Source organism: Molossus molossus, unplaced genomic scaffold (assembly GCF_014108415.1).
Source record: "Molossus molossus isolate mMolMol1 unplaced genomic scaffold, mMolMol1.p scaffold_m16_p_3, whole genome shotgun sequence".
Lineage (NCBI taxonomy): Eukaryota > Metazoa > Chordata > Mammalia > Chiroptera > Molossidae > Molossus > Molossus molossus.
Window position 1 is genome coordinate 108905977 of NW_023425366.1, and position 14648 is coordinate 108920624.

The window sequence follows — 14648 nt, forward strand, 5'->3', positions numbered from 1 at the left end:
AATTGCATGAATAAAAGTATAAATAATGAAAATCTTTGTTAGATTTCTTACTTATAAATACTAAAACACACTACAAGGCAATTTTATGAAGGTCACACGATGTAAGAAGGCCCCAAGGTCTCTGGTACAGAAACTGTGTAACAAGTACAGTTGCAACAAGCCAGCTCTGGTCCTAGGTCCCCTGCCTACAGTGTGTAAGGAGGGAGTGTACCATTCTCCAGCGTGGGTCTCTGCCCACCAGCTGGCTGAAGGTAGAGAGCACACACTGTCACTGGCCTGCACACAGCAGGCATAGCTGGTGCTGCAGCAACACTGAAGAGGGTCAGAAAAACGTCACAAGTTCAGGAATGACCCCATGCTTACTGTCTGTTGCACTGACAATAAATAGAGCATATTTATTCTTGAAGAAACATGGGTATTCCTTTTTTCTGTCAATAAATTCTGGAATGTCAGCCTGCGGGGTGGGACTGCCTCTGGTTAAAGTTTCTGACTTACAAACTTAGCTGGAGACCAAGTTTCAGGAGCTAAATAAAAAAACCTAATAGTATAAGCCAAATCATATATCTGATAAGAGATTAATATCCAGAACGTATCAAGAACTCTTACAACTCAACATCAGAAATGCAAATAACCTGATTACAAAATGGGCAAAAGACTTGAACAGACATTTCTCCAAAGATAATATGCAAATAGCCAACATGCATATACAAAGATAATCAATACCACTAATCATCAGAGAAAGGCAAATCAAAAGCACAGTGAGCCCTGGCCAATGTGGTGCAGTGGTTAGAGTGTTGGTCCACACACTGAACGGTCACGGGTTCAAGTCCCGGTCAAGGGCACATATCTAAATTGAAGGTTCCATCTCTGGCCCTGGTTGGGGTATATGTGAGAGACAACCAAATGATGTCTCTCTCTCTCACATTTATGTTTCTCTCTCTCTCCTCCTCTTCCCTCCTGTCCACTCTCTCTCAAAATCAGTGGGAAAAAAATATCCTCTGGTAAGGATTAAAAACAACACAAAAAAGCACAGTGAGATATCTATCACCTCACATCACTAGAATGGCTACTAGTTAAAAACATAAATTAAGTGTCAGCAAGGACGTGGATAACTGGAATCTTTGTACTCTGTTGATGGAGAGTATGAAATGGTGCAGCTACTATGGAGACCAGTATGGAGGTTCCTTAACAAATTAAAAATACAGTGACCATATATGATCCAGCAATCCCACTTCTGGGTATATGCCCAAAAGAATTGAAAAGAGGGTCTTGAAGACAGATTTTTCCACACGTATGTATGCAGCACCATTATTTCTAATAGTCAAGAGGGGGAAGCAACCACTGACAAATGGATAAACAAAATGTGGCAAATCCATACAATGGAATATTATTTAGCCTTAAAAATAAAGGAGATTTTGCCCGGCTGGTGTGGCTCAGTGAATAGAGTGTCATTCCATGGACTGAGAGGTCCAAGTTTAATTCCCAGCCGGCACATGCCTATGTTTTGGGCTCCATCCCCAGTGGGGGACGTGTAGGAGGCAGCCAAATGTTGTCTCTCTTACATCGATGTTTCTCTCTCTAAAACATCAATAAAAACATACTAAAAAAAAGAATAAAAAAAAATAAAGGAGATTCTGTCATAGACTACAACATGGATGAACCACGAGGATATTAAGTGAAATAAGACAGTCACAAAAAGACAAATACTGTATGATTCTACTTATATGAAATATCTAAAGAATTCAAATTCATAAAGACAGAAACAGAATGGTGGTTGCCAGGGACTGGGTTGGGAAGGGGGAACTGGGAGTTGTTTAATGGGTATAGTTTCAGTTTTGCAAGACAAAAAAATTCTGGTGATCTGTTGCACAACAAAGTGAGTATATTTAACACTACTAAACTGTACACTTTAAAATGGTGAAGATGGATAAAAGAAAAGGTGGACTTTATGGTACATAAATTATATTAAAAAAAAAAAAGTTATGTGAAAAAAATTTGAGTTACAAAACTGTAAAATAAAAATGTGTATAGCCCTGGCCAGTTTGGCTCAGTAGTTAGAGCTTTGGCCCGTGGACCAAAGAGTTGTGGGTTCAATTCCAGTCAAGGGCACGTACCTCGGTTGCAGTTTGGTCCCTGGCCCTGCTCGGGATCATGTAGGAGGCAACTAATGTTTCTCTCTCTCCCTCTCCCACTCTATCCGAAGATAAAATGGAAAAATATCTTTGGGTGAGGATTAAATTTTTTTAAAAAGTGTATATAGAACAGAAATAAAATGCAAGAATCTACTGAAAAATGTTAACAGTGTTTAGATCACAGGTGAAAAATTGGTATTTCCCTACATTTTCAGACCTTTCTTCTGGTGAGAATGTACTGTTATATAAAATACAAGATATAGCCTTGGCCAGTGTGGCTCACTTGGTTGAACATCGTTCTGTGCACAAGGTTGCTAGTTCAATTCCCAGTCAGGGCACATGGCCGGGTTGTGGGTTTGATCCCTGGTCGGAGTGTGTACAGGAGGCAACTGATTGATGCTTCTCTCTCACATGGATGTCTCTCTCTTCCTTGAATCAATGAAAGCATATTTAAAAAAATACCAGATATATACTTGAAATATAAAAAGCACAGTACTGTCTCTATTTAGGGGTTAAAGCAAGAAGGATGATACCTGGGCTGGAGTGTTTGTAGTTACAGGAGACGGCGACTCACTAACTCTTGGCTCACTTGGGGACGCCGCTGAGCCCTGTGACTCCTGGCTGGCAGGCTGGTCCGGAGACAAAGCATCACTGCTGTCTTCATCAAATGAGAAATCACCCTGAGTCTGGGGATAGCCCTCCTTCCCAACACCTAAAGAAAGAGATGATTCTTAACTGATCTTGGCCTTAGAATACCAAGCTTAAAATGAAAAAGAAGGGGAAAAAACTGTTTTTTGGTTGGTTGTTTTAAATAAGAACTTAAGCTAGTTAAAAAAAGAAAAGAACATCTTATACTTTCCAGTGGAAGGACCCACCACTACCCACCATAAGTACTTGGGGGAAAAAAAATCAAATCTGAATCTTATCAAGCCTTTGGATCCAACTGCCAGTTTTAGGAAGTATAGGAGACAAGAAAGTTTTTAATGACACCTGGGGATGTAAATGTATCCAGTAAAATCCAGAATGTGGAAATGCTACAGATAAAACAAGCATGTTGATCAACAAATAAATAGTAAGATATGAAAGGAGGAGGAAGACTCCCCCCAAAAAAGATTAAGATCTAAGAGATGCGTCAGCCAAAGGCAATGTGTGGACCTTGTTTGGATTCTGATTTGGAACCCAACTGTTATGAAACATTATGAGGCAATGGGGAAAATGGGGTGATAACTAGACATTGTGATATGTCCCACTTCACAGAGTGGCCCAGCTAGACTGCCACCTTATTCTTGGGAGTCCATTTCCTTGGGATTGAAAGAAATCACAGCTGATTGTACTACTTCAAATTATGGACTGCAAATTGCCTAAGATCGAAACTCATACTAATGCAAAACAGAAAGCTCCCATGAGTAATGGAAACTATCACAGTTTTTAGACTAGAATATTAACTTTAAAAATTGCTTGCTGAATAAGTGGCATTATTCTGGAATTTTTTTTTTCCTGCTAAAGCTTATGCCAGAAAAAAAGTGGAAACATGAGTAACTAAGTGTGGTAAGAGTCAGACAAAGTGGACAAATGCTACCATTCATAATGAATACATCTAGAGTCAACTGCTGTTTACCTTGCTGAACTAACACTGAACAAGCTATTTTTCTTTATCTTTCTTGGCAGCAAATAGAACAAAAATAATAAAAAATGTAAAATTTTTAAACGAAACAACAGAAACAGAATAATACAGTAAGTTGAATTTAGAAAATGTGATAATGAAATCAGAACTTAAAGACTTAAAACTTCAGATGTAAGGAGAATCTCTGTGTTAATTGGTAAGAGATACTATTCTTACAATATCTAATATACAGTCGGCCCTCTGTATCTGCAGGTTTTGCATCCTCAGATTCATACGTCAGATCCAAAATGTTATAAAAATAAAGTTATGTTGTTGCTGACATGTACTTAGGCCTAAGATGACAGCATCTGTACTGAACATGTACAGACTTTTTTCTTATCATTATTCCCTAAAAGACAGTTTAACAACTATTTACATAGCATTTACCCTTTATTAGGAATTATAAATAATCTAGAGATAATTTAAAATATATGGGTGGGTAGGTTAAATGCAAATACTATGTCATGTTACATAAAGGACTTGAGCATTCAAGGATTTTGGTATCCGTGGGGCGTCCTAGAACCAATTTACGTTGGATACCGAGGGATGCTGTAATAACAATAATAATGGAATCAATGCAAGTGTTAATTTATAATTCACCCAGAAAACAGTACTTATGATTGATGCTGGCCTTTTAAATTTGTTTTCTCTAAAACTGCCAAGCTTTTTTCTACCAGAATAAATGTTCAGAGTCTTGCCTATAATTGCTTCCTTAACACTGGAGTCTACAGGCAGGATGTTTTTCTCTACCAGCTCCATTGGACCAGGTCTCTGAGCAATCTTTTCATTCAGATCATCAGCTAGGCGAGCTCTTTTCAACTTCATCTGAGTGGCCTGCAGGGATGGCTCTGCAAATGTTTCTAAAAGAAGAAATACAGTTTTAACAATTACTTGAATTACTATCTCTAGTCCATAATGCTATTTCAGGCTAATTTAAGTTCAACTGGTTTAAACATATTGATGTGTTCTCAACATATTTATGGAAAAAGAAAATGAGTCTTTAAGAATGTTCCAGTACACATTTCATATTTTTCGTCCTGGACAGCTTTATACTACTGGATGCCCACAGACTCAAATCAACATGAACTCAAGCCAAAAATGGGGTACTGCTATTGTTCATAGGAGGGTCATATTCACATTTATTAGGTACCGGGGATACAGAGGGTGAACAAGACATATGTGGTCTATGGCTCAAGAAGTTGCCTGTTTTAGATATGGCTTAATCAGAAAGCTAATTCCTAGAAAGAGAGACATTGTATCTTAGGATACTGTATCTCAGGATATAAACTTCTCTGCAGGAGTCAATGAGAAGAACTTCAAATCATATTCTTGTACTGGTCCCTGTATGTCTTCAGAGTTGATCATCATAATTAAGAATTCAGGTTTATTTCTACTTATATAACCTTGTGTCTGTTAGGAACATTCAATTACTATGCGTAGTAATTAACAGTCATATAGAAGCATCAACTCATCTACTTACAAATACATGAAGCTGTGAAACTACTATAAATATCATAACTTGTTCATTTGCGTATTTCTGTCAATTACTTGTTTCTCATAGCTCTAACATTTTTATTACATTGCTTTAAATAATGTTTATAATTGATTCAAAATAATGTGAGGTGTTAACCCACAATTCTGAGTTAAAAGTTGCCTGCCTCTTAAATTATACAGTAGAAGGGCTTTCATTGAAATTCCTCACAAATATTCTCAGGATTAACTGATGTTCTTCATTTTGTAGGTAAAATGTCCTTGCTTGAAGCCCAAAGCTCACTGCAAGCCCAAGGCCAGTAAACTACTCTCAGGCACATTTGAGTACAGCTATCCCTTGACCACAGGGGTTTGGGGCGCTGACCACCCCCACAGTCAGAAATCTACATATAACTTTTAATTCTCCCAAAACTTAACTACTAATAGCCTACTGTTGACCAGAAACCTTACTGATAACCTAAATAGCTGATTAACACATATTTTGTATATTATATGTACTATACACTGTATTCTTTCGTCCATAAGTGGATCTGTATAGCTCAAACCCATGTTGTGGGTCACTGCACTTCTCTTTCCATTAGTTGATTTCTATGCTTACCGAAAGTCAGACTTGATTGTCCACAAAATAGTTCATGTCTGTTGGGACTGCTACTGTCAATACACAGTAGAATTAAATGATATGGGGAAAGGATATACTTGAAAAATAAAATGATTATTTCTTGGAAAACTATATTAAATGCTTTGGAACAACTTGATAAAAGTGAGTCATTAAAAAAATATTGTCTGCCCTGGCCGGTTTGGCTCAGCAGTAGGAGCATTGGCCTGCGGACCAGAGAGTGCCAGGTTCGGTTCCCACTAGGGGTATGTACCAACAACAACAACAACAACAACAACAAATCATTGTCAGATTAGAACAATTAACAACTGTAAAAGATTTGGGGAAAAACTGTAAAATCTAGGATTTAAAACTCAGATTGCTTTTCAAGTGCTTTTAAGTTTTTGTTCCACAGTAAATGGAAATTGTAGATAATATACAACGGTTGTGCTTTATGCACGAAAGATGAAGTGAACTCCATTCATTAAAGCCTTCCCCAAAGTGAGGGTCCTGGCACTCAGTCAGAATTCTGGCAAATAAATGCACATTTCTCTAATTTAAAATAACATGTGTGGTCATCTTATTTTTATAATTTTGCTGTATAATTAACTGTGACTCCAATCTTGTGAGATAAAACACTTCTAATCATACAGGAATGATAGGTGGGGAATCAGATCATGCAGACCACTCTCAGGTTGATATTTAAAAGCTTCTGTTAAGATCTAGGTATGATAGTCTTCTGCCCTTCTCTTCTTTCCCATCAAAACCACTTAAGTGATATCAGGAATATGTTCAGAAAGAAAATATTCCAAAAATAAATAATCAGAGGCTGGCATTTTGGTATGTTTCTGTTCCTAGTCTTATTACCACCTCATTTCCATTAGGCTGAGGCTGGATTTTAGCTGCTAACCTTCAGAAAATAATTTAGGCTTTTGCCTGCCAAACATTGAATCCAATCAAAACTGGATAATGTTAAAATAAGACGGGGGTGGTTTTAAGGTATTTTAAAAATTATAGATGACACATTTTTTTCTTACTTAAAAAATCCCAACTTGAGAACAGATGTCCTAAAAACATCACTTATTGTTCATTCACATACATGATTAGGTTTTAACATGTTGGGTAGCTTTCTTTATAAAAAGCAAATATGATTCCATTTCATAGTTAAATGTATTTGCATTGTTTTTAAGTACATTAATAAAGAATATTACAATTAGGAGGTAAGTTGAAACAGGCAGCACTGTTTCTCCAAAAATGTCCTCCTTTATAGGTCAAGACATCTGTAGGCAGAGAAGGAGCCATATACCTAGTTACTTACCAATAAAATTACTTCTTTGAAGATTCACTTACCCTGATAGCTGGTAGCTGCTCCTACCCTACCACTGGAGTTCTGGAAAAGCTTTTTAAGTCCAGTGGACTTCTGAGAACACAGCCAAAGTAGAGTTTATTGGCCAGGGGCTTTCACGTCCTGCCCCAGACATGAAGACCGTCACATTATCACTGATTCTTCACATTAGGAGAGGCCCTACCTAGGGTTATAGAGGCTAACTTCACCTTTGGATGTGTGTGTGGGGGGAGCATTGTAAGAGATTAGCCAAAGAACATATATGCATAGTCCATGGACACAGACAACAATGTGTTGAAGGCTGAGGGTGGGAGGTAAGTGGTGGGGGGAAGAGTGGGGGACATCTGTAAGAGTGCCAACAATAATTTAAAAAAAGAAAGAAGGCTATGTCTTTAGAGAGAAAAATATCCTGGCCTTAACCACACATCTCACCAAAGATGGAAGAGAACTGTCCCTACCAGCTTCATACGTGATGAGGCCAGATCATTGAGAAAATTTGGTGGGCCGAGTGGAGGGTGTTTAAGATAGTGGTCAGATCAAGCTGGATTGTTGTGGGTAAGTATCAACAAAGAGAAAATGTTAGGTGCAGATATTATGCCAGGAAGACATAACAGGGTCCAAGTAGCTGAAAATCTATGGTTAAGACTTGTGGCTAATTGTACCCTTTATGACCTAATGAGTGAGCTCACATCCCCTGCTAATGAAGAAATCCTCTGGACTGAAAATGTTTTCCAGAAAAGTATGGTAGAGACACCTGGGGCACCAGCTGGTGGGGAAGAGTCAGTCCATCAGTTGGTTATTTGGAGAACAAACCTTCCCCATGTATCTAACATAACATGCAACTGTGGGTCTTCACGTTGCCATCCAATATGGAGGATGTCAGCCTAGGGTAAAAGTTATTAAAATGGGAATATACGGAAATGGTTGCATTCTCATTTATATTCTTGAGAAAATGCAGTAAAGTAAGCAGAAATAAAATTTTTACCTTCTAAAATGTGCATCCTGACAAGTTCAGAACGATCTGGTCGGCTTCGAATCTTGTGCTTCAAAAAGTTTTCAGTCTTAATAAAAAAGGAGAGAGAGCCTTACTATAAATTGATTATGACTTATTGTGGTTTTACATCTTTTTCTCTCAAGGTACTCCACTTAAATTAATTGATACTCTTTTGGTCATGATTTTGAGAGGAAGAAAAGAGTAGAAACTAGCACTCTTTTCTGAGAAACTATTATCCAATTTATGATTTAAATTGCAGCCTTCAAACATTGAAAAAGGACTAAAAGTGTATGCTGGTATAAAGTAATCAATTTATAGACTTTTATTTTAAAACTTGAGAAACGCAAAGGTTCAATTTTGAAACTGCATTTTGAACTGACATAGAATTTTGAACATTTAAATATCTAAAATCAATAAAACCTAAACTTCAGATCAAGTAAAAAATCCACCTAGATAACAAATTTTCTAAAAATTTCTTCATGTATTTTCTTTGATGAGTTTATATCCTTGATCATATTTTCTTATTCAGAACTGTATTCAACCCCCAACAATAGGATTTTAAATTTTATAAGACTCTAAGAAATCATTTTTGTATCCTGAGGAAATTCTAAAATAATATTTGGAACATGCTTTTCAAAAACATGATAAAAGTTTTCCTTAAAACAAAAAGAAAAGAAATGTGCATAATGGTACTTTAAAAGAAAAATAATAAATATCAATTCAGTGTGCAACTATGATGGAGTCAACTCGAAGAATCGAGCACAGTGGAATGTAGCCATTTCTTTCATCTGGCCAGACTCTCCTACCCTTGTTCAAATGTACAGGTAACATAGTAGGGTCTATGTCCATCTGCTGGGGTAACAAATGGCAGAATTACTTCATGATTATTTTAAAAACTGGTTATACCCTGAAAGCAAGAAAGTGAAGAAGTATGATTGTCCTTTATGTACAAAATTAGTCACTAGTTTTAAAAGAACAAAATTTGAATGTCATGTATCTTCTACCAACCTCCAAGATAAAACTACTCCAGAGTATATTACTCTATATGCCACGTATCCTATTTAGGAGTAAGATTGCTACTTGTCCACAGGTATTTTGAAGTAAAAGAGAGAAGCAGATTTCTTACTCTGGCTCGTTCCAAGCTTTTTATCTGCTCATGGAATGCCGCTGGGCTCTTCAAAGCTGTGAGAGGGAAAAAAATAGGTTCCGTGGTATAAATAGAGGAATTAATACTTCAGTCAAATGTTACAGTATTTCTTGTTGATGTTTCTTCTTAATCTTATTAGTTCCCATCTGCAGTTCCATTTATTTACTAGTTCATTTAGGAGATCTGCAAAATCTGGAACCTTAGATGTTTCAGATTTAAAATTACATATTTACAGGAGCATTTGAGATATTGCTCTCTGGTGTATGTTGTCAGTTGGCTCAAATAAACTTTTATAAAAATTTTAAAAAATATATGTATTTCACAAATAAAAAAAGCAAACATTTAAAATGGAGTTGTATACATAACGACAATGCAAATATTAGCTTAGACTTGTTCCAACCAATAGCTGGGGCAAATTACCATCACCAAGGGAACTCTGATGATTCCTTGACAGGCCTTTGCTTTTAATGGCCATATAAACTACTGGGAAAAGCCCAAATGTCCTCAGGACATTTAACCTTGAGTGATCTAACCTTGAACATGAGGACAGGCTGCACTGCATGTCTCACAGATCTGATTTATCATTTACTGAGAGCCCATAACAGGCTTAGCCCAGTGCTCTGTGGTCAATCACAATTATATTGCTGTTGATCATCATAACAACCCTGCAAGGTAGGTATTAGCCCCGGTACAGATAAAAAGCTCCAAGAAGTAAAATAAATTCTTGAAGTCATATAGCTAGATGGTGGTCAAAGTGGGATTTAAATCAAGAATTTTGAATTGGAAAGGTTCAAGCTCTTTCTACCACAACACAAGGCAATCACTCTAAAGACACTGGGATTCTTTCATATGTTAACTGCTAGTACATTAAATATTCCTAAATCCCAGAGTGAAGGTAAGCAGTGTTTATTTTACTAAAACATTGCCTACTGTAGTATTTCTATCAATTATCTTTGCAAAATCTTTTGTGTATTATTTGATAACACCCTGCACTTATGACTATGGGCAGTCAGATGGTGTGGGTGATATAGGACTAGGCTTATTTGGGCTGTCATCTCCAAAAGTTGGCCCACCAGCTCTTGGTGGTGGCATTACTACTGTCAGCTCTGTATTTTACTACTTGAAGGACTGCGAAGACTCCCAGCAGCCCTGTCCCAACAGGTTTGGCTGGAAACCAGCTTCTAAAACCAGACTACAGCTGGCTTAGCAGTGGTGTCTTAAACATCATAATTTGATCCTATTTGACTGATCCTGTTCATAGTCAGGAATGTAGTGGTGGAGAAACCTGGCAGATTATTAAACCAGCTTTGACTCTGTCACAATGCTAGCTTTAAAATATTTAGATAATTAATAGTCCAGAAAAAAATATTTCAATGGCAAAAATCTACTGCAGAGAAAAACTGCTTTTTATAAAACAAAAAAGGTAAAATCAATGATTCAGAAGACTAGGAAGCATAAATGCATTTGTAATTTCTTTCTGTATTTTTTTTTAAAGCCAAATAAGTTACTCCTTAGAGAAATCAATTTTTAGACAAATCCATATAAATAATCCTAATGGCCTACGCAAAACAACCACTCTTCTCCTCTAAAATATAACATCTTTAAACTTAGTGATTAAAGCTAAAGAAGACAACCCAGATAAATATTCTAAAATTAATCAACTCCCCAAAATATGAAGGATCAAAAGTTAGAGATAGCTAGTTGGAAAATATCTGTACCCAGACAAGAAAGATTTTATTAATTATAAATAGAATGTTTATTAGTCCTGTAACAGACACACTTAATATTTAAAGTAGAAGGTTTTGATTCAATTTTATCACGCTACTTTTCCAAGTCTAAGTAATACTGGATGTATTATGTACAGCAATTACTTCAATTATTTACAACTAAAACAAATGTTGCAGTTTGAAGAACTGATGTTAGCCTGATTACAGGGTTTTAAAGATGTTCTTTGTATAATATAAAATTCAAGTCCGTTTTTTAAATGGCATCTTTTCAAAACATGTTCTAAATGGTTCTCTTAGGTTGGTAGTGCTGAAGCCTGGTTTTTCCTTATAAACTCATCTGGTAATTAATTACATATTGATTACATGACTACAACTGAAAGTAGGTGTGATACAGGTTCTTCTCAGACATGCTCATTCTGTTACGTCACACTGGAGACGACAAGGACACTTAAATCTTACGTGGCATGATGCCCTGGTCCACTAGCTGTTCTCTCGTCCTCCTTTGTTGCAGCCTCAGCTGGAGCACTGTGAAAAGGAAGTGATTACCATTTGGAGTTTATAGGCAATGCAGGAATCAACTTTATTAAACATCTTCTAATTCATAATTGAATAGGAATACTACCTGGCACCATCCCAACCTGTAAAAAGAAAATCAGTTCATGATTTCTGCCAGTTTGGTGAACTCTGAAGTTCTCTCAAAATACTTTTTGTTTAGTTAATAATCTTAATTTGATAAAGAAAATGAAATGTCTGTTGTTTAAATACAATCACATAGTACTTGGCGAAATAAGTAAAAATAACCGGCTCATACATTGTCTTATTTGTAGGAACAGAAATGTGAGATTCCTTGATATTCCTTAGTTTTTTTGTTAAAAACAAGTTATAGCGAAAATGTATTTTAAGGAAAAATTGAATTATTTGGAAGGATTTACTCCATCTGGAACACATTTTAAATAGCTTTAATGAAAGTCAACTGCATAATAAAAATTAGACCTATGAGATATTATTAACAACCCAAGGGAAAGTTTCTAAATTAAGAATTTCTAGTTTAATAATCTTCACACAAACAAAACACCATATCTCATTCTACAAGTTCTAAAAAAGTCAAGTTGACTGACACCTTATCATAAAAAGAAACAAGTCATTAGAACTTGTACAAAACAAGGTATATATATCACAAAATGTGGAAGTCCAGTATGTCAATTTAATCAAAATAATTTTTTCTCCTCAATTTTCTCAAATGGAGTCCTTTCATAGTATCTCTATAGTTTTAGTTGGAAAATGAGCCGATTTCAAAAGAGGAATATATGAAGTAACTTTAAAAAGTATTATCCTTACATTTAATTTTAAGTTTCCATTTTTATTTTTGTTTCAAACCCTGGATGCAAACCAAGGTTAGGATTATTAAGTTTCTGCTTAAGGGTTGTCACAATATGCAAAAAAAATTACCACATGTATTTCTTAAAAGTACAGAAGGAAGACAACGAGAACTGTCTAGCAAGGGGGTGAGGGCTGGAGCAGGAGCTGGCCTGGACTGGTCTCTTAACCCAGGCTCAAATGGAATGCTTGTAGTGGCTCCTGCTTGCAACAAACCTGAAGCCTGAAGATGCAGGGCCTGTGGCGCTAATAGCCTTTGTAGCTTTGTGGTGACTGTACCACAAAGCACAATCTTAGGTATACTTCAAAGAAGGCTAGACTGCAAAATAGCTTTTAAATATTTTTTAATTCGTTGCTAGATATGAATGTCATCTTTTATTAAGTACTGAAAAATTTTTTTTGCTTCTTTTGGGGGTCATAGGATCACAAAACTTCATGACAGCCTATTTAGAACTGAAGCAACTGACATAAGATTCTATCATACAAGCAAAAGAAAAATTTAATGAGTCAAAAAATATACACACGTTTCTCACATTAAAATGCTTTGTGATACTTTGGATCAATTATGCTCTAAAACAAAGATCTTTTCCCTGATAACTTACAGTTTATTGAGGATAGTATGTTCCCAATGTACTTTACTAGGAACAAAAATAACCAAAAAGTTGACTTGTGAATCTGATAGCACCCAAATGGCTGCATGCTCTAACATTCTTCTATGGATGCTAAAGTTAATGCTTATCTGAAATTAATGGTCATATTCAAGAGGTAGAATCCCAAGGAAAGGAATACTCAGAGGAGAAAAGGGTCAGAACAATGTCCAGTTCAAAGGCTGACACTTCTGGAACATGGTGGTCCACGTCTGTTGGAGAATCTCTAGCAGTATCTTTCCTTTCTCCCAAGGGAGTCCTCAAAGAAAGGAGTAAAATAGAAAGGGTAATAAAAACATCAACAGCCCCCTTCTTTGGCTTAAAACAAACAAACAAAGCACCATACTTGAGAGACAAATGTATCAAATGCAATACATATTTTTGGGTGATGGTGTTTTGGAATGATGGATACATTTGCAAAAACTTGATTTGCAAGCCAACACTGAAGACAACAGCTTGTTAATTTTGAAGCATCTCCTGACTGTTCACTGGTCAACTACTCTCATGCACCATGATAGCAACGCTGTCAGCTATATTATCTTTTATTAGAAATCATACTTTCATGATGATATGTAAAGGTATCTGCTACCATGAGGGTAACACAAAATTAATGCATGTCACCAATCATCAATTGTGAAAGCAAATACCAAATGCGAACCAGCTGTGTTTTCCATCCAGTTTGATGGCAAAATAATCGATCTTACTTATGTAATACCACTCAAAAATGGGAGAGCAATCTTCCCAATCAATGCCCTCATCATGGCCTATATAATCTCCCCAAGAAGCAATATCACTATACTACAAATAGTACTCAAAGCAGTATGGCAGGCAGCCTTCCCCAGGCACGTTCTTTTATCAAGACATTAGGAAGAACAGGAATGGAAGAGGAAGCATATCACTAGTCACATTGTTAAGATTGCTGATGACCCTGCTTGATTTAGTTTTAATCTACACCAACAGGGGGGGCAGTACTGGACACATTATATTGAATATGAGGCACAATGCACCATCAAGAGACTCGAGTACATTGGCACTTTGGGTCAATGTTAAAACACAATTATAATATTCATTCATGTTAAATATAACCTGTCACTCACAACTTGATAGAAGATCTTCTGAGAACAACTGATGGTTATAAAGAGTACAAATCAAACAGGTACAGGCTCATAATTCTGGAAAATATCAAACTTCCTTTTACTACTTCCCACTCATCACATTCATAAAGAAGTTAATAAATAATAAATGACAACTGATATCTGCATCTTACAGAACACCAAAGGCCAGGAAAATCAAAGCTTGAATAATGTAGACCACTTAATTGTCTCACACACTGGAAAACTAGAGTTGGGCAGAATTTGACAGTGCTTCATCCAGAACTGTGAAGGGAGAAGACCAGACTCTCTTAACAATCAGAGGAATTCACGCTTGCTGGATCAAGATACTTTCCAAAGTTTCCCTGGGACCTACATGGATTAAGACATGAATTAAGCCTGGAGATTGTCTTCCTCCCTTTGTAGCCTCCACATTCAT

At 36.4% G+C, this 14648-nt stretch overlaps 1 protein-coding gene across 1 annotated transcript in view; it reads right to left on the minus strand.

The window, feature by feature from the left end:
• The window catches only part of MRTFB (myocardin related transcription factor B), a 166359-nt gene that overhangs the window by 35870 nt on the left and 115841 nt on the right, over positions 1-14648 (minus strand). Inside the window, exons 4-8 of the mRNA XM_036280915.1 lie at positions 11554-11619; positions 9347-9402; positions 8212-8287; positions 4494-4655; positions 2666-2844 (exon numbers count right to left, since the gene is read on the minus strand). Of these exons, the coding sequence (XP_036136808.1) occupies positions 2666-2844; positions 4494-4655; positions 8212-8287; positions 9347-9402; positions 11554-11619 (539 nt within the window). The remainder of the gene's footprint in view (positions 1-2665; positions 2845-4493; positions 4656-8211; positions 8288-9346; positions 9403-11553; positions 11620-14648) is intronic.